Below are 23,075 nucleotides of genomic sequence, written 5' to 3' on the forward strand. Positions count from 1 at the left end.
AGTTTTTAAAGTTAATCCTCTTTGAGCTCTTGTTCGGCAGGTCTTCCATCTGTATGACCTTTGTTCCCTTGCCCTGTAGGCTTATGATCTTTATTGCCCAAGCCAGGCACATTTTCAGACCTTGCCAAATAATAACGTGTGCATTCTGTTAGGCTGTACGCATGTACTTTCTCTTCCCATGCAGTCTCACTATTAAGCGGCATTGCTATGCAATGAATAATAGGCATCCTTTTTTCAAACTGGTAAGTGGGGATGTAGTAATTTAGTGGGTTTCTACCAGCACTTAAAAAATGGGATAGAAAATATCAGTGTAAGACAGAGTAAGGTTAAATACTGTTGCAAGAAACTTTAGTTTATATGTGTGTATTTTGCATCTTCACTAGGCGGTCATGTAAAATGTTGTACTCTTAGTTGCCACTAATGAAAAGTTTGAAAGTCCCTGCTTTAAGAGCTACCAGTCTTTTGAAGATAGATGAAGTTGTTAAAAGCATTGCGTTGTGTAGACACATCAAAAGTAATTTAGAGTATTTTGTTTGACACCTCTTAAGGATTTTTAGGGCCAGAAATCAGGGGGTTGTATAAAAGTTAAAAGGATTTCACTGCGCTTAGGGTCTTAAGCTTTTGCATTTTTAATAGACCACAAGTCACAGTACCTATCTGCATAAAAAATAATTCGGATGCAGAATACCTGGTCTGCCTGCAAATACATAGATCTGTGGTGGCACCAATCCTATGCTTCGTTTCAAGGACAGAATTTAGCTGTAAAATTTAAGGGTGTGCTGGGAATTACTAAAAAAAAAAAAAACAGAAGCAAAACAGAAAACCCTAGAGGAGCCAGAACAGACGGACAGAATGTGCCAGGGAAGAACAGAGGGATTGCTCAAGAACCAGGAAGCGGATTTGTCCCCTGTGCCGTGGGCAGCTCTCCAGATGCTTTAGGGCAGGAATCCTGTGTGAGTGTCCTTTCTCTGCAGTGTCACACTCTCTGCTGAGGAACGGTTTGAGTGCTGTGCCGTGTGTCCCGTTATTTTAGGGATGGAGTCTGAAGTGTATATGGTGTGTGTGTGGTCTTCACACTGCCCAGCAGGTGCTCTGCTTGACCTCCAGGGTTTTGGGGGAAGATGACATGAAAATGTCCTCAGGAAAATGTTTTATTATTTCTGTTTCTGTCAGTTAAATTTTGGAGAATTGTATTAGGTAATCGTGGGCTTTCTTGGGGCTTCCCTCATGGCTCAGATGGCAAAGATCTCTGGGTCGGAAAGATCCCTTGGAGAAGGGAATGACTACCCACTCGAATGACTACCCACTCCGCTCTTCTTGTCTGGCAAATCCCATGGACAGAGGAGCCTGGCAGGCTGCAGTCCGTGGGGTCGCACAGAGTCATACACGACTGAGCGACTGAACAGTGCCCCTTTCAGTCTTTAAGATCAGTGAGATCTGGGTTTATTTCTGATTCTGTCACTAATTTCCCAAGTGGCGTTAGTGTCAGAGAACCTGCCTGCCAGTGTGGGAGGCGAAAGAGACACTGGTCTTTCGGAGCTTCCCCGGTGGCTCAGGATAGCAAAGATCCCTGAATTGGGAAGATCCCCTGGAGAAGGGAATGGCAACCCACTCTAGTATTCTGGCCTGGAGAATCCCATGGACAGAGGAGCCTGGCGGGCTATAGTCCATGGGGTTGAAAAGAGTTAGACATGGCTGAGCCCACGTGCGCACACACACACAGCCACTAATTACTATTTAACAGCAGCCAAGTAATTTGACTTTTCTCAGCTTCAGTTTGTCTTCTGTGAAATAGAGCGGGGGCATCTCTGGACGGTGGGGGGATCGGATGAAACAGGAGATCGGAAGAAGCACTTTACCGAAAGACGGCAATGACACGCAACTGCTTTTCTCGGGTCTTTATGAGAGGGTTGAGTCGTGAAGGGGGTTCTATGGATCAAAGTCTTCATGGCGTATTAAACAAATCTTTTATGCAGTTACTGCAAAAATCTACAAGGGAGAAGCTTGAGGACGTTCTCCCATACCATACGGAGTTGAGACCTAACTCAGTGCTTTAGGAATTTAACTCTCCGGAAGGTTTTGAAAGCAGAGGAGGGTAGGGTTTTACACCCTATTTATTGAGTAAAACTGTTATCCAGACTGGAGACATTTTACAGAATTAAAGCAGTTGCTCACTCTGATGGATATAACACGTAGACGATTAAACCAACTTGATCTGCCTTCTGCTGAAATGTGCGGCTGTGTGACAGGTGTGTTTATTTCTTGAAGGGTGGGCATTGAATTTAATTTCCCTGAGACGATTATAATCAGAAATGCTTTTAGGCCAGTTGTTTGCTCTGTGACCATTAACTAACAAGATGATTCAGTCAGGCTTAATTCAGTTAAAACTCAATCTTTCGAAACCAGCCATGTAGTTTCAACTTAGTTTTATTTCCTGGAGGGGTGGAATGTGGGATCCCCCGCCTCAGTTTCCCATAAAGCATGTATAAGCTTCAGTACAGGCACATTTCAACAAGATGAGTGGACAAGTCTTTCTGGAAATCACTTCCGTGTTGTAAGGATTTTTAAAGTTCCTTTAGTAGTTTTCTAGGTGAGCATTCACTAGTCAATCTTTTTTCCTTTTTCAAAACAAATTTCCTTCTTTTTTTCCTGGCCTAAAAATAATGCAAATATTCATGACTTAATTTCTTTTCTTTTCATATGTTTATAACTACATATTTCCTAGAGAATTGTGTTTTAATGAGATTGTCAGAGTTTCTCAATTAGCCCTATTCCAAAATGTTTTAGGGCAATGCATTTTAATGTTTTATAATTCTACACTGGAGAAATCCTAACAGGGTATTTAAGTCAGGTGATAAAACGAAAGTCGTAAAAGAGCTTTAAAGAACTATGGTGCTGGAATGGGTTTCCTTCCTAGTTCAAAACCATTTCAGAAACTCCATGAATGACCTTTATTTTCTTCTCTGTAGCACACACGACTGTAATTTCCCATGACTATTTATGGTCTGTACAGCCCTTTTCTAACTTCCTTTTTTTTTTTTTTTTAAATGTCAACAGAATATGTGTTTCTTTAATGGAAAATGTTCTATTTGGGGGAAGCTGCTTTTCCTCAGCTATGTCATGGAGTTGTGTGAGTGTTTGTGTGTGTGTAAGTGTGGGGGCTGCAAGATCAGAGAGTATTGAATTAGTGGATTGAAAGATTGGAACGACAGTCTTGATGGTGACTCCTGAATACAGAGCCTTCTTTTTATCCTCAATTAAAAATATCTGTACCTGGTATTCCAGAGTCTTTCTTTTTAAGGAAGATTTTATTCTTTTTTTAAACTAAGTTATGGTAAAATAGTCCCGAATTGAATGCAGAATGTGTCAAACGTGGGTGGTTTTGAAATGAGAGAAAGTCGGTTCATTAACATAGTGGTTCATTCCAGGTAGGGGTTGGGGAACAAGGCAGCTTTGGCCTTGGGGACCGTGGTAGGTGGGTCCTGTGGGCTGGACAGTGGTCAGTCACTGTGGCCCCACGATGGAGCGCCCGTGCTGGAGATCACCAGGATGCAACAGGGTTGTCTGTCTGCCCAGGTCCTGCTCCGCCCTTCGCTTCCCTTTTCAGTGACTGGGAGCCTGATCCCAGCAAGGATTCTGTTTCAGTTCTCCAGCTTTGCATTTTCTATTTATCTGTGTTTCACAGTAACTAAGGAAGTATTACAGTTTTTGACAGTTTTAGTTATCTCAAGTATAAAAACATTCTTCATAGTTTAGCTGTTGTTCACACTGTCATTTGGGTTACTGACAGTGTATATTAATACGTGTTTCCATGTAAACTTTATTAAAGTATAATATAAATACAGAAATGGGACCATAAGTATGAACGTGTCAGTTGCTCACTCGTGTCCCGTTCTTTGCAACCCCATGGACTGTAGCCCGCCAGGCTCTCTGTCCATAGCATTCTCCAGGTGAGAGGACTGGAGTGAGTAGCCCATTTCCTTCTACTGCAAGTATAGTACTTGATAAACATTTTCAAAGTGAACACACTCATGTGACCAGCACCCAGAGTGAGAACCAGAGCAGTATCATACTGGAAAAATTAGAAGCTATCTTCTAGACACTGCCTCCCTTCCCTGATATATTAGTTTTGCCTGATTCTGAACTCTGTAACTATGGAGTCATGCAGTGTATCCTGTTATCTAGATTCTCTTAGTAGTATCATATTTTTAGATCCATCCTATTGATACATGTAGTTCTTCATTTTCACTACTATACAGTATTCCATTATTTTACTACAGAACAAATTATCTCTTGCAGTTGTGAATATATGTCAGTAAAATATGGTTTATACAGCATGCTGAAAAGGACTTAGTCACTATGTGATTTAGTTATATTGTGATCTAACATCTAATTGTTTTATTGCTATGAAAACTTTTATTTTAAAATAGGCAATTGTGTTTCTCTTTCTTAAGACAGGATATTAGCTTTACCTTATCACTTTCCTTTCTACTCCCCACCAGCTATAAAATATGACTTCCTTTTTCTTTTGTACTTCCATAAAAATTTATTTCTAGGGAATTCCCTGGAAGTCCAGTGGTTAGGACTCCATGCTTCCACTGCAAGGGGCAAGGGTCAGGGGACTCAGATCCTGCAAGCCATACAGTGTGACCAGGAAAAACAAACAAACAAAATTGATCTCTATCTCTTTGTAGTTAACACATTTAGGTAATTATTGTGTTCAGTATAGATTGTGGAGTCATATATCTATATGCCTGCCAAAGCTAAAACCTATCTTTAAATTCGTGTTTCTAAACCCAGTTTCCAGTATGGTGGGTATCTGGCAGGAAACTTCTAGATTTGTTGAGAATTCTGGGGTGGAGCTCTGGCTTATCAGCATGATTTTGTTGTTTGTCATCGTAGCCTGAGATTCCTGAATGCGTCTGCAAACAAACTGGAAACCCTCCCTCCAGCCACACTTTCAGAGGAGACCAACAGCATCTTACAGGAGTTGTATTTGACGAACAACAACCTCACAGATAAATGTGTGCCCTTGTTAACCGGACACCCCCATCTGAAGGTTCTTCACATGGCCTACAACCGACTTCAGAGTTTTCCCGCAAGGTAAAAGAAGATTGCAGAGTGACATCCTTCATTGCATTTCTGAAAATGGCTTCATAGATGAAAAGGCAAAAACAAAAATGTTTAGTTTCCAAATAGTGTAAAGCTTATTCCTCTTTTCTATAAGCCATTATCAACATTCCACTAAAAAGGAATGTGTTTATTTTTCTAATATGAATGTATCCAAGGACCCAGTTGCTAGACTATTCTTACAATTTTGAAACAAAGTATGTTATTTACAGGTATGTTTTTTCTTTTGATTAATTAAAAAAATTAACAGTATGGCGAGTGAGAATTAGAACCTTAACTAGGAACCTGAAGGTTCTTAATTAGCTAATAGCTTTGGATTTGTGTTTATGGTATAAAAAGCAGTGGTGGCTTATTTGATCATAGAAACTGTGACACTGGAAATAATTTATGGCTCTCAGAAAATTCCACTTTTAAGTCTATTTTAATTTGAATTTGTAATCTGGGAAACAGTAGCACTGTATCTTGCTTTGAATGAATCTGCACACTGAGCCTGCCATGGAGGACTTACTCTGCTTCTCTGTCACTGGCATTTATCCATTTAACAAGTCAGGTCCGAGAACTCACATCCACACACCAAAGAAGCACACACTAACCCCTGTGGTATTCTGCTGTTAACTGCAGCTTAGCATTGGGCCAAAGCAGAATACTGGCACAGCCTCCGTCTGTGGCCATCAAGGTTAGCAGTCTGTTGAAGCCCTTACTAAAATGGGGAGGCCCAGATATGCATTGACTTCTAGTATTGCTTTATTTTGTAGTATACATTTATTTTCTCCCAATCATTTGATGTTAATGTTTAAGTTTTTCTTTCTTTTTTCTTTTTAATTGTTATGTATTTTTCTTTTACTATGGAATGAGGTGAAATTTTTAGAAGAAAACATGGTGGTCCCATAAGAATAACACCCCTGAAAGGGCTCCCCGTCCTCTGAGACGGTTAGATGCCAAGCACGGCCATCCCCTCAAGCTCTGAGGGTTCCCCCGCGTGACCCAGGCCACTGGTGACCGCCCTAAATACAGAAACTTGGTTTTTTTCCCACCTTCATTCTATGTTGAGGCATGGAAATTTCTTTAACACTTTCTTCCTTGGGCCTGATTTCCATATTTTGAATCTTTTTTCATGCCTGTTGCTTATTGATTTCTTCCCATTTCTTTTCAAAATATGTGACATATTCAAATAACAATCTCTTACAAATTCAGGCTGTCAGAGATGGATTACTTCACACTCTGTACACACAGGGGTGTTTGTAGCGTATCCTAACACCATGTTGAATGTTTATGATATTAAAAGATCTGATTTCATCAGGTAAAAACTTAGTTCTTGTATCTTTTGTATATATCTCAAGTAATCAAATAAAGTAGCGTTTATTTTTGAGAGAGAACAGAAGGGCAATAAAGGGTTTCTCGCTAAATTGTTTGGATGGTTTATTGTGACAAGTGAAACTGCAGCAGGCAGGTGAGGTACCAATAACTGTGGTGCCTATTAAGACTCCGGCATCACCCGAGGTGGAAAAGGGGTCAGAGGAGTGATGGATGCATCTGGGGCTGGGGGTGGGGGCGGGGGAACTTTCTCCCTCTAGATTTACAGAAAATATAGGAAACCCCTAACTCTGGAGTTTTTCTTTATTTGGTTACTGTAATTATTGATTTATGTAACTAATGTTAATTCTAGACTATAGGTTAAGATTAAACAATAAAAGACATCCTTAAACAAAAACGTTAAATTATATTCAACGTGAAAGTCGCTCAGTAGTGTCCAACTCTTTTGAGACCCCATGGACTGTATAGTCCATGGAATTCTCCAGGCCAGAATACTGGAGTGGGTAGCCTTTCCCTTCTCCAGGGGGTCTTCCCAACCCAGGTATCGAACCCAGGTCTCCTGCATTACAGGTGGATTCTTTAGCAGCTGAGCTATCAGGGAAATTATATTAGGGTGTGTTATTAAGGTAAAGTCAGAAAGGTGCTTTCTTTGTAGATATTTAGCAGAAGTTGAGAGAAATTTCTTTGGGTACAGATAGAATTTGGCTCAGCTAGAAGGTCTCTCAGTGGCTCAGACAGTAAAGAATCCACCTGCAATGCAGGAGACCTGGGTTTGACCCCTGGGTGGGGTGGATCCCCTGGGGAAGGGAATGACTACCCACTCCAGTATTCTTGCCTGGAGAATTCCATGGACAGAGGAGCCTGGTGGGCTACAGTCTGTGGGGTCTCGAAGAGTCCGACACGACTGAGTGACTGACACGCTAACGCAGACAGTCTCGAGGTGATCCGGGTGGCCCGTCAGCATTCTCCTCAGCACCACTTCGTTATCACACGTGATGTCAGAGGAATTTGGGGAGTGGGTTTCAGGAGAAAGCATATCTTCATATAAGCCTTCCCGCTTCTCCTCTGTATCCCCTTGAGGTCTCAGGGCCAGTACAAAGAAACCCTACTCTTAAACTAAGCTCTTTAAAGCACATATACTGGATTAATGCAGACTTTTGACCAATTCGAGTAGGATTTTCACTGCAGTTCAGACTAAGCCACATAGCAAAGTGATTGTTGTCAGGATATCTTAATTCACACGCAGAGTAGGAAAAGGACATCCGTTTTTCTTGTTGTTGCCAATTTAAAGAGTTGAAGCTAAGACTTTTTGTTTTGTAGTAAGAAAAGTGTTAGTTTCTCAGTCCTGTCCAGCTCTTTGCGACCCCATGGACTGTAGCCCACCAAACTCCTCTGTCCTTGGAATTCTCCAGGCCAGAATGCTGGAGTGGGTTGCCATTTCCTACTCCAGGGGATCTTCCTGACCCAGTGATTGAACTCAGGTTTCTGAACTCGGGTTTCTTGCATCTCCTGCATTGCAAGCAGATTCTTTGCTGTCTGAGCCACCAGGGAAGCCCCTGTAGTAAGAAAAGAGGTGTTAAACTACTTTGATCCTCAAAAACAGTAGTGAAAAAGTGATTCAACAAATCATTTGTTAAAATGATTCCGAGTGAATCTTTAAAGAATCTTCAGACTAAATTACCCTTTGGTTCTCATTATCTATTATTAGTATTTTCTTTTTAAATTTCTTTCTAGTTACTTTGTGATTTGTCCACCTTGGATTTTCTCTTTTTTTTAGTAAAATGGCGAAACTGGAGGAACTTGAAGAGATCGACCTCAGTGGGAATAAACTGAAGGCCGTGCCGACGACCATCATGAACTGCAGGCGCATGCACACCGTGACAGCTCACTCCAACTGCATCGAAGTCTTCCCTGAGGTGATGCAGCTCCCGGAGATCAAGGTATGTGGTCCGAGCCGTGACCCCCAGCCTCAGGCCGAAGACGTGCTTCCTGTGAGTCACCGGCTCAGGATGCTGGCACCCTCCGCCGGGTTCCTTGGAGTGAGGACGCCTCTGTTGTTCTTGCTCCATCCCTCCTCGCTGCTGGGCCACGCTGCTGAGTTGGCCGAGGTGGGAAACCAGTAAACAAGAAGCCCTGGGCTGGGAGTGGGGAAGGTGGCTCAGAGGCCAAGAGTCTGCCTGCAGAGACACAGGAGACTGCGAAGACGCCCTGCTGGAGGGAACGGCTGCCCACTGCAGGGTTCTTGCCTGGGGGTCCCATGGACACAGGAGCCTGGTGGGCTACCGTCCGTGGTGTCACAAGGGATCGAACACTACTTGCGACTGGACGTGAGCCGCGTGGCCACCTCACTCGTTCCCATCAGTCTAACAGCACCTGTCGCACCTTTTTCCAGGGTGTCTGTGAGACTCAGAGACTGAGCCAGGCTTGATAGGAGTTTGAAAGAGCCAGCAGCACCCCGCACCCCACACCCCGATTAAACAGCGGCATCCCCATGGCGCTGTGGGGTAGTAGCAAGTCCCTGTGCAATGTAGTCTCACTGCTGTTTAAAGACCAGACATGCGCTTCAGTTGAATGATGCTGGCAGAACAAGTAGTCTCTCCCATTTGGTAGGCAAGGAAGCTGAGGTGCTGAAAAAGAAGGTGGTCTGTGTCAGTGAAGACGGCAGCTTGGTGGCAGAGGCTTTCTACGCCTCATGGCTGTGGCAGTCTCACGGGACGAAACCAGTTCCCTAGCAGGAGCGTCATCTACAGGTGTTTTTGGCGCAAAGAGTAAGAAGTTCTTGCACTCGTGTCTCGGCATTTCTGATTATTAGTTTTATGCTTAATAAAGAAAGAGCTCTGGTTACAGACTCAGGATATATTCTCATCTCCTAAAAAGGAACAAATGTCATCCTGTTTGAAATCACTTTGAATAGCATGAACAATTTTTCATCGCAGGAGTACATTTACATGGTTGAGGTGTGTACGAGCCATGTGGTAAGTGTGTGTGTGTTTGCTTTAGGCCATGAAGTATTTTACTTTGAGCACTGTAATCTCGTATATGACTGTGGCATTTTGGAATACTTACTGAAAATTCACAGAATTTTTTTTTTTTTGCCATGCCGTCTGGCTCACGTGATTTTAGTTCCCCGACCAGGGATGGAACCCGGACCCCTGCAGTGGAGGCACAGTCTTAACCACTGCACCACCAGGGAAGTCCCAGAAGTATTCTATTTTTACTTTATAGTACCTTTTACAGTGGGTAAGAGGTGGGCTTCTGAAGGGAATATATCTGGAGTTGGATTCCAGCTCCAAGTCCCTTAATTGTTCTGTTCCCTCATCTGTACAATGAGGGAAAGAACAGCACAGAGTCACAGTGTTGCTGTGAGGATGAAATGGAATAAAACGTGCAGAGCATCTGAGGGAGGAGTAAGAACTCTAGCGAGAGCACTAAATGTGGGCCATCATTAGTGACGAGGCCTCCGTAGGGGTCAGCTCTGATGTTGATTATGTGGAGCAACTGTTCTGGCTGATGATCAGGAGAATCCAGGAAGCCTGTCACTTAAGCACAGGCTTCTCTGATTCCAGCACAGGAGCTGTGCTGACAGCTGAGCCTGCCGGGGGCTGCTAGCCGGCCCATCCTGGGAGGGGGTGTGGTGTGTCTCGGGGGCTCATTAAACAGGGTCCTGTGCACCCCGCCTCTCGGTTAGCCTCCCGTGTGCTGCTCTTACTGTCTGCACCTGTCCTTTAATGTTACCGAACTCTTAGCTGTTGATTTTTTTGTTTTTAAGTATCTGGTTTAAAATGTGGATAGACGTTTACATTTTTCAAGTTTTGACTAGGTTTTGCACAATGTGAATGTTGTCCTGCAAAAGCAGACTTTCTCTTAGGCCCTTGCTTGGGCTCCCGGCCTTTAAATCAGCGCTGTTGAGTCTCATGTCACCCCTTCCCTGCATCTGCCCTCTGTGCCCTGCTGGCAGCCTCTGCGTTGTGGGGTGGGGGGGGGGGCGGTGTGTGGCCGGAGCTGCAGCAGTGGCTTGCAGGGTCTCAGTTCTTCCCCCAGGGTTTAAACCCAGGCCTCTGGCAGTGAAAATGCAGGGTCCTAGCCACTGGGCCACCAGGGAAGTCCTAGAGCCACTTTTAAAACTTTACTTTTGGTATTATTTTTTAATAGTTTTTTTTTTAATCCCAGATATTATATCCTGGCATTTTCCTTATGTTAAAAATGCCCAGTCTTTCTGATCCAGCAGTCCCATGACCAAGAGATGTTTGTGGTTGGGGTTTTATTTCAGGGGGGGCGGTGATGAGCAGTATCAAGTATCCTTTACATACAAAAGTATGAACTTTGCAGTCCTGGACAGATAGTGTTATTGAAAAAGTAATAGTTACATTGTTTGAGAACTCTGGGTTGATATTTTAGTGTTATTTCATATGAGAAACAACTCATTCATATTTCATATGAGACTATTTTAAGTAGCTGTGTAAGTATTTACACACATTTAAACCATCAAAAGAAAGCTCCTGATAAAAGTAGTGGCTGTAAACAAATGATAAAATACCGGAGTCATTACTGCAAACTGAGCCCCAAAGCATGTTTTTAATATAAAAGAAATCATTTTTTATAAGTTGAAATACTCTAGCCTATGTTAAAATTTTATTGTGGTTCAGAATTTTATTGCAGGTGGTGAGAATCCATCCGCCTGCAATGCAGGAGACCCAGGTTTGATCCCTGGGTTTGGAGGGAAGATCCCCTGGACAAGGAATGGCAACCCACCCCAGTATTCTTGCCTGGAGAATCCCGTGGACAGAGGAGCCTGGCAGGCTGCAGTCCGTAGGTTGGCAAAGAGTTGGACGTGACTGAGTGACTGACACTAGTAATCCTAGGTTATATTCTTAAGGCTTCTTGAAAATAAAGTGCAGTGATTGTAAGGTGTTTCATAAAAAGTATTAAAATTATTGCAATTATAAACATTAGGAGATAACATAAGTTAAAGAAGAATAAGGTCCTGTTGTATTTAGCTAGTTCTCTGTGAGCAGTCTCATCTCTTAAGACATTAAAGGAGAGGGCTTGTTCACAGCTTTGTTACCAAAGCTTTAAAACCAATTATCATTTAAAAGGATAAACAAGTTTTCTTACTAAAATATATATACTAAAATGTAATTTTTGAAACTTGTAAAATTAGGCCATTATTCACATACCCCTAGAACAGAGACCACATGCCTCCCCTAATCTTGGGTAAAACGTAGGTGTAGGCTTGCCTCATTTTGGTGCATTTAGCAAGATCTCACAGAGTGATCGTCAGGCAACAAATTCTCTATGTGGGCCAGGAGGTCATGTAAGTTAGTAGGAAAAAAGTTAATTTTGTAGAGTTTTCTGGTGCACTCAAGCGCACCCAGTCGCAGAAGCTTTGTTCCCTGGGATTACTGTCTTCACCGTTGTTCGGCACCTTCTTCGAAACCCACCACCAGTCCTGTGTTCTGGAGCAGGTCGTGTTCTGTTCTGATTCTAAAATAAACACACCTCCTTCTGGGTACAGATCCGCCGTCAATCAGCTAGAGAGGAAAACCTGGCCCTCGAGTCACCACGTCAGCCAGGCGTGGCTTGGCTGGTCCCGGCTGACGTCCTCGTCTAGGCCCCCAGTGCTGGTGGCCCAGGGAGCAGCGGAGCCACCTGGGCGGCCCTCAGCCCCTCTCGCCCAGGGGCCCCTCACCTCACTCCACGGCCGCCACATCGATAGTGTAGCAGCTTTGCAACAAAACCCAAGCTCCTCGTTGAATTACTTCCAATTAGTGACATATTCCTACCGTTTTTGAAGTGTGGTTTAAGCAGGTGAAATTAATGTGTGACACAGCAGATGAAATTTAAACATATACCAGCAACTTTTGTCAAATTTTTCGTTTTTCTGTAGGGTCCTGATTCTGGCCACTAGGTGAACAGCATATTTTAAAATGTTTTAAGTTCTTCCCAGAAGGTTATTTTCATGTTTGTGCTGTGAAGTAATAAATCAATTGAATAAGTCGAGGGACGTCATCTCTAGGACTGCTTTTTTCCCTGGGAAATGGAGTATGAAGTGTGTTTAATACGCCACACTCTTGAGAACAGTGGATCCAGGAAGTTGAATTTCCCTTGGAATCAAGCCATGTTTGTTGTTTCTGAATCGGGATGAGGGCAAGAGAACCAGCTCAGTCATAAACACAAAGCACACGGGGAAGTGGTGGGTCAAAGTGGGTGAAAGAAAAGGCATTAATTCTTCAGAAAGGAGGGTAAGGGAGATAAAGACACACCAGGGACCAGTTAGGTGGCAGTTTGGGTGGGCTAGCTGACCTTCTAGACTCAACAGGTCACCTAGGAACTGAAATATCCAAAAACCAGGAAGCAGAAACAGTTGTCTTTCTGGTCCTGGAGTCTGGGTATTCGTTATTTAGGAATTCTTCTAAAATTTGGGGAATCTGGCACCCATTCCTGTTTGGAACAAAAGCTGCGGAAAAGGCATGAAGCAGTGTCTTCCAGGACAGGGCCATTGAAGCTGCTTTTCTCTCTGCCTCCCTGGCCACACAGCCCACAGGAAAGCTGGGCCTGAACAGTCGCTCTCTCTCAGAGTCGGGGTAAAGTGTTAACTCAGACAGATTGGTTTGTTTTTTTAACTCAAATTTGAAAAATTATTTCAGCAGGTCTTTTAAACACAAAGCCACTCCCTTTCCAACAAATACTGCTTGCATCTTATGAAGTGGGCTGTGTGTACATGCAGGTAGACAGCTGGCCCTCTGAGAGTCCTGTGTGTGGAGAGCGTCCCTTCAGAGGCGCCCCAGGGAGAGGAGCACTTGTGGCCGTGCGTCCTCAGAGAGCTTGGCTGGGAAGTGGGCACTGCCATGCTCTCGACAGTCTCCTATCCACAGGGAGAAGAAGTGAGATCATACGCCCCGAAGTCTGGAATATGGCCTGCAGTCATCTATAAACTTCTGTGATGTCTCCTTTCTGATCTAAAATTACATGCTAATTTTGTGTTCTACTCTTTTACCATTTCTTTTAGTTTTGATATAAAAGTGAAGGCTCCACAGTCTTCTAAGCAACACTGACGCCCCCAGAAGCACAGGCCAGGTGTCCTGTAACTCTGTGATATACCACTGAATCCCCAAGGGCACACATAACCAGTTTTAAGAAGAAATGATGAAAAGGAATTGCTTAGCTTATATGTAGGATGCATTTCATTAAAGTCAGATTTTAGAAATAGTTTTGGTGTTTAAGGGAATTCACCTGTTTGCAGAAATGGAATAGTAATTGGTGGATTGAGGGTTTTTTTGAAAAAAGTTTTACCCTGATGGTCATTTTTTTCAAGGTGTTGCCAATAAGGTTTCCTAAATCTAAAACCCAGTTGAGAAAAATCAGAGATACTGTGTATAAACTTAAAAGGAAGGGCCTTTACAAATTAATGTAGAAAGGAGTGGCAGCCCAGTCTAGTATTCTTGCCTGGAGAATCCTATGGACAGAGGAGCCTCGTGGGCTGCAGTTCATGGGATTGCAAAGAGTCAGACACAACGGAGCAGTTAACACTTTTACAAATTGAAGTTCTTCTTTTGCTTATTCAGTCAACAAGCATTTGTGGGAGACTATTAAAAGAACAGGAAATAGTGCTTGTAAGCAAAGCACTTACTATCTGTGTTAACACCAGAGGTTGCCACCAGATAGCAACGTCCTGTAATTTTTAGGAATAAACCTCCTTAAGTGTGCACAGCTATATTAGGGGTGTTTCTCCACTCAGTCTGCCCTTAATGAAATGAGTTACCTTCTCATGCAGAAGCAGTCACATTTAAAAACATATCAATTCCTTTGCAGTGCTACTTACTCTAGACTGAATTTAACCTAAACGTGTATATTGCAGTTCCCATCCTAACAGATCCATTAAGATCCATTCATTTATTCAGTCAACAAATAAGTGCCTACCAAGTGGTAGGCATTCATTTGTTTGTTTCTCCTTCTGGTGAAAGCATCGTTTGAGCTCCTGCTTTGTGCAGTGTGCTAAAAACGCATCAGACGTGGGAGGAGATGCAGCAAGGTAGCGTGAAGAGTTCCCTTCACAGAGGACGGTGTGCCAGGGCACAGACAGGTGAGAACAGGTTGGCACGAGAGCTCACTCTGACAGCTGAACACCACGTGAGAGGAGGCAGGTGCTGAAAGGCGGGTTGAAGGCCACAGCTGACCAGCTGAGGACCTAGGGCGCAGGTTGAAGGGCGGCAGGGGGCGGCAGAAAGACTGAGGCTGGAGTGGAATGAGGTAGAGCAAGCCACAGCAGAAAACCACCCTGGCAGCACCGTGGGGAGTGGATCAGAGGGAAGGGAGGCTGAAAGCAAAGTTGGGAAGCGGTCATAGTCCTCAGGGCAAACGTAGGATGGTGGAACTAGACGGCAAGGAACTGGCTGCAGGGGGTTCAGGACTGGTGACCAGATGGGCCTGGGCGGGCTGGTGTGTGAACCCATCTCTTAGGATCTGTATCGCTGTCCCCAAGGTCACCTTTATAAATGATATCCTGCTGAACTCGTTTATAATCTGGTAATTTAAAGAAGGAGCAATTTTATGTCTATGGAATTGTAAAAGATTAAATCTTTAGAGGTAACATTAAAAAATGTTGCTAACCAATTTCATAAAATTCAGTAATGTTCCACAATGTCTTTAATCTTTCCCCTTAATACTCTGACCTCCGAATTCGTTGGTGTCAACTGTTTAGCCTTCTACATTACCCACACCTGTCAGTCCTTAAGCTCATGTTTCATCACCATCAGGAGAAGCATTGACACTGCGTGGTGTGTTCTTTTCTCTGTGCTGATGTATACAGACCATGCTACCAGAATAGCCCGTTACGAGGCAGTGTTATCAGAGTTTCATTCGAGTCCAGGTGACACGCAACCATTATTTGTAATTGGAAAAACAACAAAAAGGACGAGATGACCATGTCCCTATTATTAACATTTAGATTAAGTGAATTCTTGCACTTCTGTTGAAAGTATTAAGGCTATCAAAGGTGATGAGAGTGCAGATCTAGAATAAGTGAAATGTAATGAAATTGTACCTACAGTTATGATTTTTATATTAATAGGCTAAAGAAAGATATAGAATTCTAACCCTGATTGTGTTAAGGTGTTAAAGGCTGGTGGTGGTGGTGTAGTCACTAAGTCACGTCAGACTCTCTGAAACCCCATGGACTGTAGCCTGCCAGGCTCCTCTGTGCATAGGATTCTCCAGGCAATAATACTGGAGTGGGTTGCCATGCCCTGCTCCAGGGGATCTTCCCAACCCAGGGATTGAACCCAGGTCTCCTGAATTGCAGGCAGACTCTTTACTGTCTGAGCCCAGGGAAGCCCTGGTCCATTGTAAATGTTTAGGGCTTAACAGCAGACAGACACAGTTCCTGCATTTCGCTGTCATAGTGCAGTGAATCGTCAGACCAATTCTCCTGCAGCAGAGCGTTAGAGCCACTTGAACCACTTATGCAGACCGTGTTTTCTCGTTTCCACTTTTCCTTCAGTGCGTGGACCTGAGCTGTAACGAGCTAAGCGAAGTCACATTACCAGAAAACCTGCCTCCGAAGCTGCAAGAGCTGGACCTGACTGGAAACCCCCGGCTCGCCCTTGACCACAGAACCCTGGAGCTGCTGAAGTGAGTCCCTTGTGAGGCGCCGCAGCCCCGCCCTGTTCCCTGAGGAGGATGCTTGCTGCTCAGTGCAGACAGGAAATGGGATGGGAGGTGTCTGACTTACATGGTCTGTCTGCACAGACTTGGAGTGAAGTGATTTGTGAGTCTGTAGTTCACCAAGATGGACGGACAGCCAGAAAGTTTTTTCAGATAATTGGATACTCATATGTCCTTCCAGAAAGTTTTTGAGAAAGTATCCAGACAAAAGGAGATGAGAATAATGGAGACAAAGTAGGAAGGGAGATTTAAAGACACAGGAGACCTACAGCTCTCTCCACTGTTTTACCAGGATGCAGAGCCCAGGCCCCTCAGTGTGTCCAGACCTTAGTTTTTTCATCTTTAAGGGAGGGTGGTCTACACACTGTCTAAAGGACTTTTCAGAACTAAGAATATATGGATTATCAAGACATATTTCATCCTTACACAGGTAACTTTTGAGTGTTAAATATGAAATGTCATTTTGTGTTAAAAATGTATAAAAATTTGTTAATAAATGGAAGCAGCTCTTTGGAGAAAAATAAAAGTCAAATTTCTATTGCACACCAAAATAAACTCCAGCTAAATTAAAGAGTTAAATCTATAACATGAAATAATTTTTAAAAGAAGAGATCATATAAATGTATTCACAAACCAGAAAAGAACTTTTAAGGCCAAAAAAGAGAATGGGGGAATCACAAGAGAAGTCAGTATATATAGATTGGTTTTGTTATTTATGTTATATATAGTTATGTATGAGTCAATAATGCTAAGTACTCATTCAAGCAGAAAATAAGCAAAGGACATTAACATTTAATAAACAAAGTACAGATAGTTACATGAAAAGATCAATGTGCAGCTTTATTAATGTATCAAGGAAATATTAAATAAAATATTTTAATGATAACATTTTTCCCCTCAAATTGGTGCTAATGGAGAATTGTCCATTTATATAACTTTTTAAAAAAGCCATTGGCTGTGTCAGACTTTTAAAAGTATTCGTATACCTAAATCAAGGTTTTCTGTGGTAAAAATTTTATTCTAAAAAATAATCAGAAATGTGTTAGGGATAGTCATCAAGATGTTTCTAATTACACTTAGGATGAGTATAAAATCACATGGGGAGATTTTCATGATGTAATTAGAAAAAAATGTGGAACCATATAGATAATGGAATGACCCCACTATTATACAGGCCTAGGACAGGGCCCGTTAAACTACCGAAGAGTACACGTTACTAGAGCGCCCAGAGCGCCCGCCGTGAAGCGCGCTGCGCTCCCGGACTTACCACGGTTAGTGACAGATAGTGGCATCACAGCGCTCTTCAGGTAAAAGCGCCGCCCTCTGTTCAATAGCTAGACAGTTGTGGCCCCTTAATCACAGAGGTCCCGCACCTAACGTGTAACGTAGGCCCTCCGTCGAGGGCTGGCCGGTCTGTTCTCCACAAGGCAGTGTCGGTCCGTGTGGTGACCCCTCCACGGGGTTAAAGCTCCGGCTCCCAGACCCCTCAGCCGCCTCTCAGGATGCACACGAGCCCGCGCCCGCTCACTTCAGACGGCCGCCCGTCACACTGTTCAGCCAGGCGGGGGATGAGTGCTGCTTCACCGGAATGGACTGGGGTGCAGGGGACAGGGTTACTCTTTTCTTTAATAATCAGCCTAGGGAATGGAGTTCTTTAAAGGCTCTCTGTTCTGTTTGTTTTTTTTGTTTTGTTTTGTTTTTTAAGTATAAATGTCTTTAGAAAGGAACCTTCCATTTTTCTCTAGAGTTCAGAAAAGTAAGCAAAAAATGCAGTGAGAAGCTGTAAGATATGCCTTAAGAAACCCAGTGCATTGCTTACCATGGTACATGGATCAATCTGGTACCAGGCCATATGGAAAGCAAACAAGAGCAGGTCTTTTTTAAGTACCCCTTTTATTGATATGTTTGAAAAGAGGATATATCCCACTGATGTAAAATGAGATATTTTATTTCAGAACTTTCCATTGGCACCATCTGTGATATTTATGTTTCTTAGCTTTTTAGGATAAAGGAAAAAGTGAATGCCTTCTGGTAATTAAGAGTAGAAACTTCTGTTTAATGAAATAGTTTCAAATTTCAAAGAAATTGCCACCAAATATTTCTAGAATCAAAGTTAATATTATTAGATATTGATTTATTTCTGAGTTGACTGCTTCTTGGGAAAGGTATTCAGTGTTTATTATATTTTGGAGTTAATAAATGCCAACAGATAATTTAAATTCCTGGTCTCAGGACAGAAGTGTTTAGGTGTTGAGGTTGTATGCCCTTTCTCTTAAGTAATAGGGGAAAAAACTAGTGGCCGTTTACAAACAGGGATTTACCTCGCCATGTGGTAGGCAGCCGTTTAAGAACCTGCCGCATATCTGTATGACTTCGTGTTCATGGGCACTGAATCCTTTCTTGTAGGCTGGTTTTTAATGAACTGCGTTTGAGGGTTTACTCTTAATATTTCTGTTCAGGGTCCTGTTGGACCGATTATAGCATACCACAGCCAAGGTGAGATAAGAACTTGTCTCCCCGTTTATATGTATGTAGCTAACATTAAATTTATTGAATTCCCCTCATTTATTTCATAACTTTATGATATTGGTCTCGGCGTGGCTGGCTGTGCCCGTGAGGAAAGAATTGGAAGCGTCAGGGAGCGGCAGGTCCCCAGTAATGTTTCGTAAATATGTAAAGGGGGTGATGTGAGCAGGTATTGGATTTGAGGATGAATGTTGCAGAACTCTCTCGCGTTGCCCAAGCACAGTATGGTTGTAGCTGAGGTTTTGTTCTTTTCACATCTGGGCTTCATGTTGTGAGAACACACCTGACTTCACTAGTTCGTGTTCTCATGCCAAGGCTGAGAGCCTTTCATCCCAGCAGAGCCCAGCCGCCCAGGGCGGTGAGTGTGGAGGCTCAGTGCCCGCCGTCAGATGCTGATAAACTGGCCTCCGTGCTCTGTGTGCGTGCCCCTGGGTTTTCATTACGATGAGTAGCTAGTTCTCGCTGCTGATAAATGTTTCAGACACATCAAACACAGTGAGAAACGGTAAGTACAGAGAGCTTAGGTGTGTCTCGCTTCTCAGGTCAAGGTAGCAATGAGCACCTGTTCTGTTTTAATGATTCCTGGCTCCTCCGTTTCTCTGATCAGTAATATCCGCTGTTTCAAGATTGATCAGCCTTCGGCAGGAGATGCTTCTGGAGCTCCAGCCGTGTGGAGCCATGGCTACACCGAAGCTTCAGGGGTGAAAAACAAGTAAGTTGAAACTTTGGAATGAGAACTTGCCCGCCCGCCTCCCCACCGTAGCAGGGCAGAGAGAAGCCCGTCGCTGGCACACACATCCACATGCCACCTGTATTCCAGCATGCTTCCCCAGGGGGAGGCCACCGCATGACTTAGGTGGGAACATTAGCTCAGCCCTGCTTGGCAGCACACCCACCCTCTTTGTGAGAGAAGTTGCTAGGAGACGGTGTAACTGACACATTATGTCTCTGTGAGACTCCCGTGTTTGGAGAAGGCGTGAGTATTGAAATGCATCCCTGCTCTTTTGAAAAGCCCCTTTATCTTTCTCTGAAGCCTGTTTACCAAGCAAAACAGGGATAAGTATTAAAGCAGCAGAAGCAGCCTTGATTGTCCTTACTCGCGATCCCTTACGGTGCTGACAGCATTTCTGTGGAGCTGTTTTTTACAGTCTCAGTCAGCTTGTCAGGAGTTTGATGTCCACTCTCTATAATGTCAGCTGCTTGTCTTGCCACCAGGTCCTATCCATCTTAATTCCTTTCTCTTCCCTCTTTTCACCAACCTTCCCTATCTCACATGCAAGTGTTGGTTTCTTGATCATCGTAATCCTGCTCTGCAGGCTTGGTTTTTATGAAGGGGTGCTGATAATCAGTGTGGGTGAAGAATCCGCCTGCAATGCAGGAGGCGTAGGTGTGACACCTGGGTGGGGAAGCCCCCTGGGGGAGGGCATGGCAACCCCCTCCAGTATTCTTGCCTGGAGAATTCCATGGACAGGGGAGCCTGGCGGACTACAGTCCAAAGGGTCACAAAGAGTCGGATGCGACTGAGAGACTGCACAGCAGCGGCACAAAAGCCAAGGAGCCTGTAAATTAGAATAGTCGTCATTTAGTTAGCTAAGGCACAGATAGGAACACCACGCATTCGGAGCGGGCGGGCCGGAGCGGGAAAGTGCAGGACGACCTCAGGAGAGCTAATGGCCTTCAACCCCAGGTGCGCATTAGAATCAGTCAGGTGAGGAGCACTGAAGAACATTCTCCAGCGTAGGGCCATTAAACCGGAATGCTTTAGAGGCTCCCCCAGGTGATTCTAATGGCATCCGGGACTGAGCACTGCTGGCTCGCTTTCCTTCATGGGAAGTAAAAGAACTGTGGCTGCCACGCTGGCCACTTTTCCTTAGGTCAGAAAACAGAGTGGAACTCACACTGTGGGTCTGACTCGTCAGTCCTTTGCTCTTTCCCTGAGAGTGTGATACAGTTTATTACAGAAAATGTAGGCTTCCTTTACTATGTTAGGAAAAGTCCCTTCTATTCCTAGTTTGCTAAGAGTTTTTATATGTGTATCAGATTTTTTGTCATAGGCTTTTTCTGCATCAGTTGAGGTGATCATATTTTTTCCTGTCTTAGTCTGTTGGGATAATGAATTGTATCGATTTTAAAATGTTGAATCCACCATGCATTTTCAGGATAAGTTTCAATGTGGTCATGATGTATTACCCTTTTTATATTCTGCTGGACTCAGTTTTCTGCTAATTTGTTGATCACATCTGTATTCACAGTAATTTTTTTCTTGTGGTGTCTGATTTTGATATCAGGGTAATGCTGGCCTCACCTCATAAACTGAGTTGAGGAGTATTTTGTCTTCAGGATTCCACAGTCTTCTAAGTTTCTATAGCCTTGATATTATTTCTTCCTAAATTTTTGCTAGTATTTGCCAGTGAATTCCACCTGGGCCTGGAGTTTTCCTTGGTTTATAACTAAATATATGATTTCTTTAATATAGGATTATCTCTTTCTTCTTGAATGAACCTTAGTAATTTATGTCTGTCAAAGAATTTATCCATTTTCATCTAGTTTTCAAATTTATTGGCCATAATATACCATTACCCTCCTTTCAACACCTGTAGGATCTGTAGTAATGTCTCTCCTGACTCTCATCCCGGATAAACTTGTCATTTGTCTTTTCTCCTGATCAAATTAGTTTCAGGTCTATCAGTTTTATCGATAATTCTCAAAGAATCAGCTTTTGGTTTCATTGAATTTTTTTGTTGTCTTTCTGTGTTCTATTTCATTGACTTCTGCTCTTATTTTTATTATTTTCTGCTTGTTTGGATTTATTGTGCTTGTAAATTTCTAGCTTCTTAAGGAATAAGTTTGGGTCACTGATTTGAGCTTAGGGTATTAATATTCTAAGCATTTAGAGCTATAAATTTCTTCCTAAGCAATTTTCCCAGTGTGGTTGGAGAACATACTTTGAATCACTTGAATCTTTTAAAATTATTAAGGCATTTTCTGGCCCAAAATATGGTTTATTATGGTATATATTTTATGTGCATTTGGAAAAAAATTGGGTAGGTTGTCATTTAGATCAAGTTTGTTGAAAATGTTCAAGCCTTGACTGTGCTCACTGATCTTCTGTCTGCCTGTCTGCGCCTGAGGGACTGTGATTAGAGGCTGACTGTGCTCACTGATCTTCTGTCTGCCTGTCCGCGCCTGAGGGACTGTGATTAGAGGCTTCTCGGTTTCTCCTTGTGGTTCTCTCAGTTTTGGCTTCATGTGTTCCAGAGCTCTGTTATTATGTGCATAAACATTTAGAATGTTAGTTTGGTGATGAACTGACCCTTTAATCACTATAAAACAACTATTCTGTAATATTCTTCATGCTGAGAAATACTTTGTCTGGTATTAATGTAGCTGCTCTAGCTTCCTTTTGTTCAGTGTTAGCGTAGTATAGTTGACCCTCAACTACATCGGAATAAGAGGCACCAACCAACCATCAGAAATCCATGCATCACATTACAGTTAGCCCTTTATATCCAAGGTTCCACATTTGCAGAGATTATATAGGACTATAGTAGTATTAGAGGGAACAAAATTAGCATGTAAGTGGACCCATGCAGTTTGAACCTGTGTTGTTTAGGGGGCCACTGTATATCATTTTTAATCCTTTTTGCTTTTAACCTATTTGTCTCCTTATGTTTTAAGTATATTTCTTATAAGCAGCCTATGGTTAAGTCTTACTTGTTAATATAATCTGAATCTTTTTGGGAAGTGTCTAGACCATTTTTATACTTAATAAAATACTGATGTGGTTAGGTTTGAATCTGCCAGTTAAGTAACATTTGTCTTCTGTCTCATCTGTTCCTGATTCTCTTTTTCTTCATTCTTTTGGGTTGTTTCTCATTCCTTGTTATCTCTCGCATTTGTTCTCACTGGTTCTACTCTGTGTGTGTGGTTTGCTTCGGGTCTGTGGTATAACCTTGACCTTGTTCGTTATGGTCTATCCTCTCATATGTGTAACAAGAAGCACACGTGGTGAACTTCCACTCCCTCTCCTCGTCTTCGTGCCGTTATTGTCACGTTTTACCTCTGCTTTTGTTATAAACCCCAGGATACGTTATTATAATTTTTACTTTAAACAGTTATTTCCCAAAGTATTTCTCAACTTCAGTATTACTGACATTTTGACCCAGATAATTATTTGTTGTTGGAGAGCAGGGGAGGGATGGGGAGTCCCGCGCATTGTAGGATATTTAGCAGCACCCTCAGCCTCCACCCCCTGGATGCCAGCATCACCCCCATCCCAGTCATTATCAGCAAAGACAACTCCAGGGGCAGAGTGTCCCCTGTTGAACCACTGTCTGTCTCCTTTGTGTTTCTGTTGCACCCTGCAGCATGTGGGATCCTGGTTCCCCAGTGAGGGGTCAAGCCTGTGCCCCCCGTAGTGGAGGCATCAAGTCTTACATGGA

The 23,075-nt window shown here is 43.1% G+C and overlaps 1 protein-coding gene across 3 annotated transcripts in view; it reads left to right on the top strand.

Moving 5' to 3' along the window:
* The window catches only part of PHLPP1 (PH domain and leucine rich repeat protein phosphatase 1), a 230,366-nt gene that overhangs the window by 186,063 nt on the left and 21,228 nt on the right, over positions 1–23,075 (top strand). For all 3 annotated transcript variants that reach the window (XM_070362033.1, XM_070362032.1, XM_005910191.2), the window contains 4 exons: positions 4,903–5,103; positions 8,222–8,384; positions 15,944–16,074; positions 19,241–19,345. In XM_070362033.1, coding sequence (XP_070218134.1) covers positions 4,903–5,103; positions 8,222–8,384; positions 15,944–16,074; positions 19,241–19,345 — 600 coding nt within the window. The remainder of the gene's footprint in view (positions 1–4,902; positions 5,104–8,221; positions 8,385–15,943; positions 16,075–19,240; positions 19,346–23,075) is intronic.

Source organism: Bos mutus, chromosome 24 (assembly GCF_027580195.1).
Source record: "Bos mutus isolate GX-2022 chromosome 24, NWIPB_WYAK_1.1, whole genome shotgun sequence".
NCBI lineage: Eukaryota > Metazoa > Chordata > Mammalia > Artiodactyla > Bovidae > Bos > Bos mutus.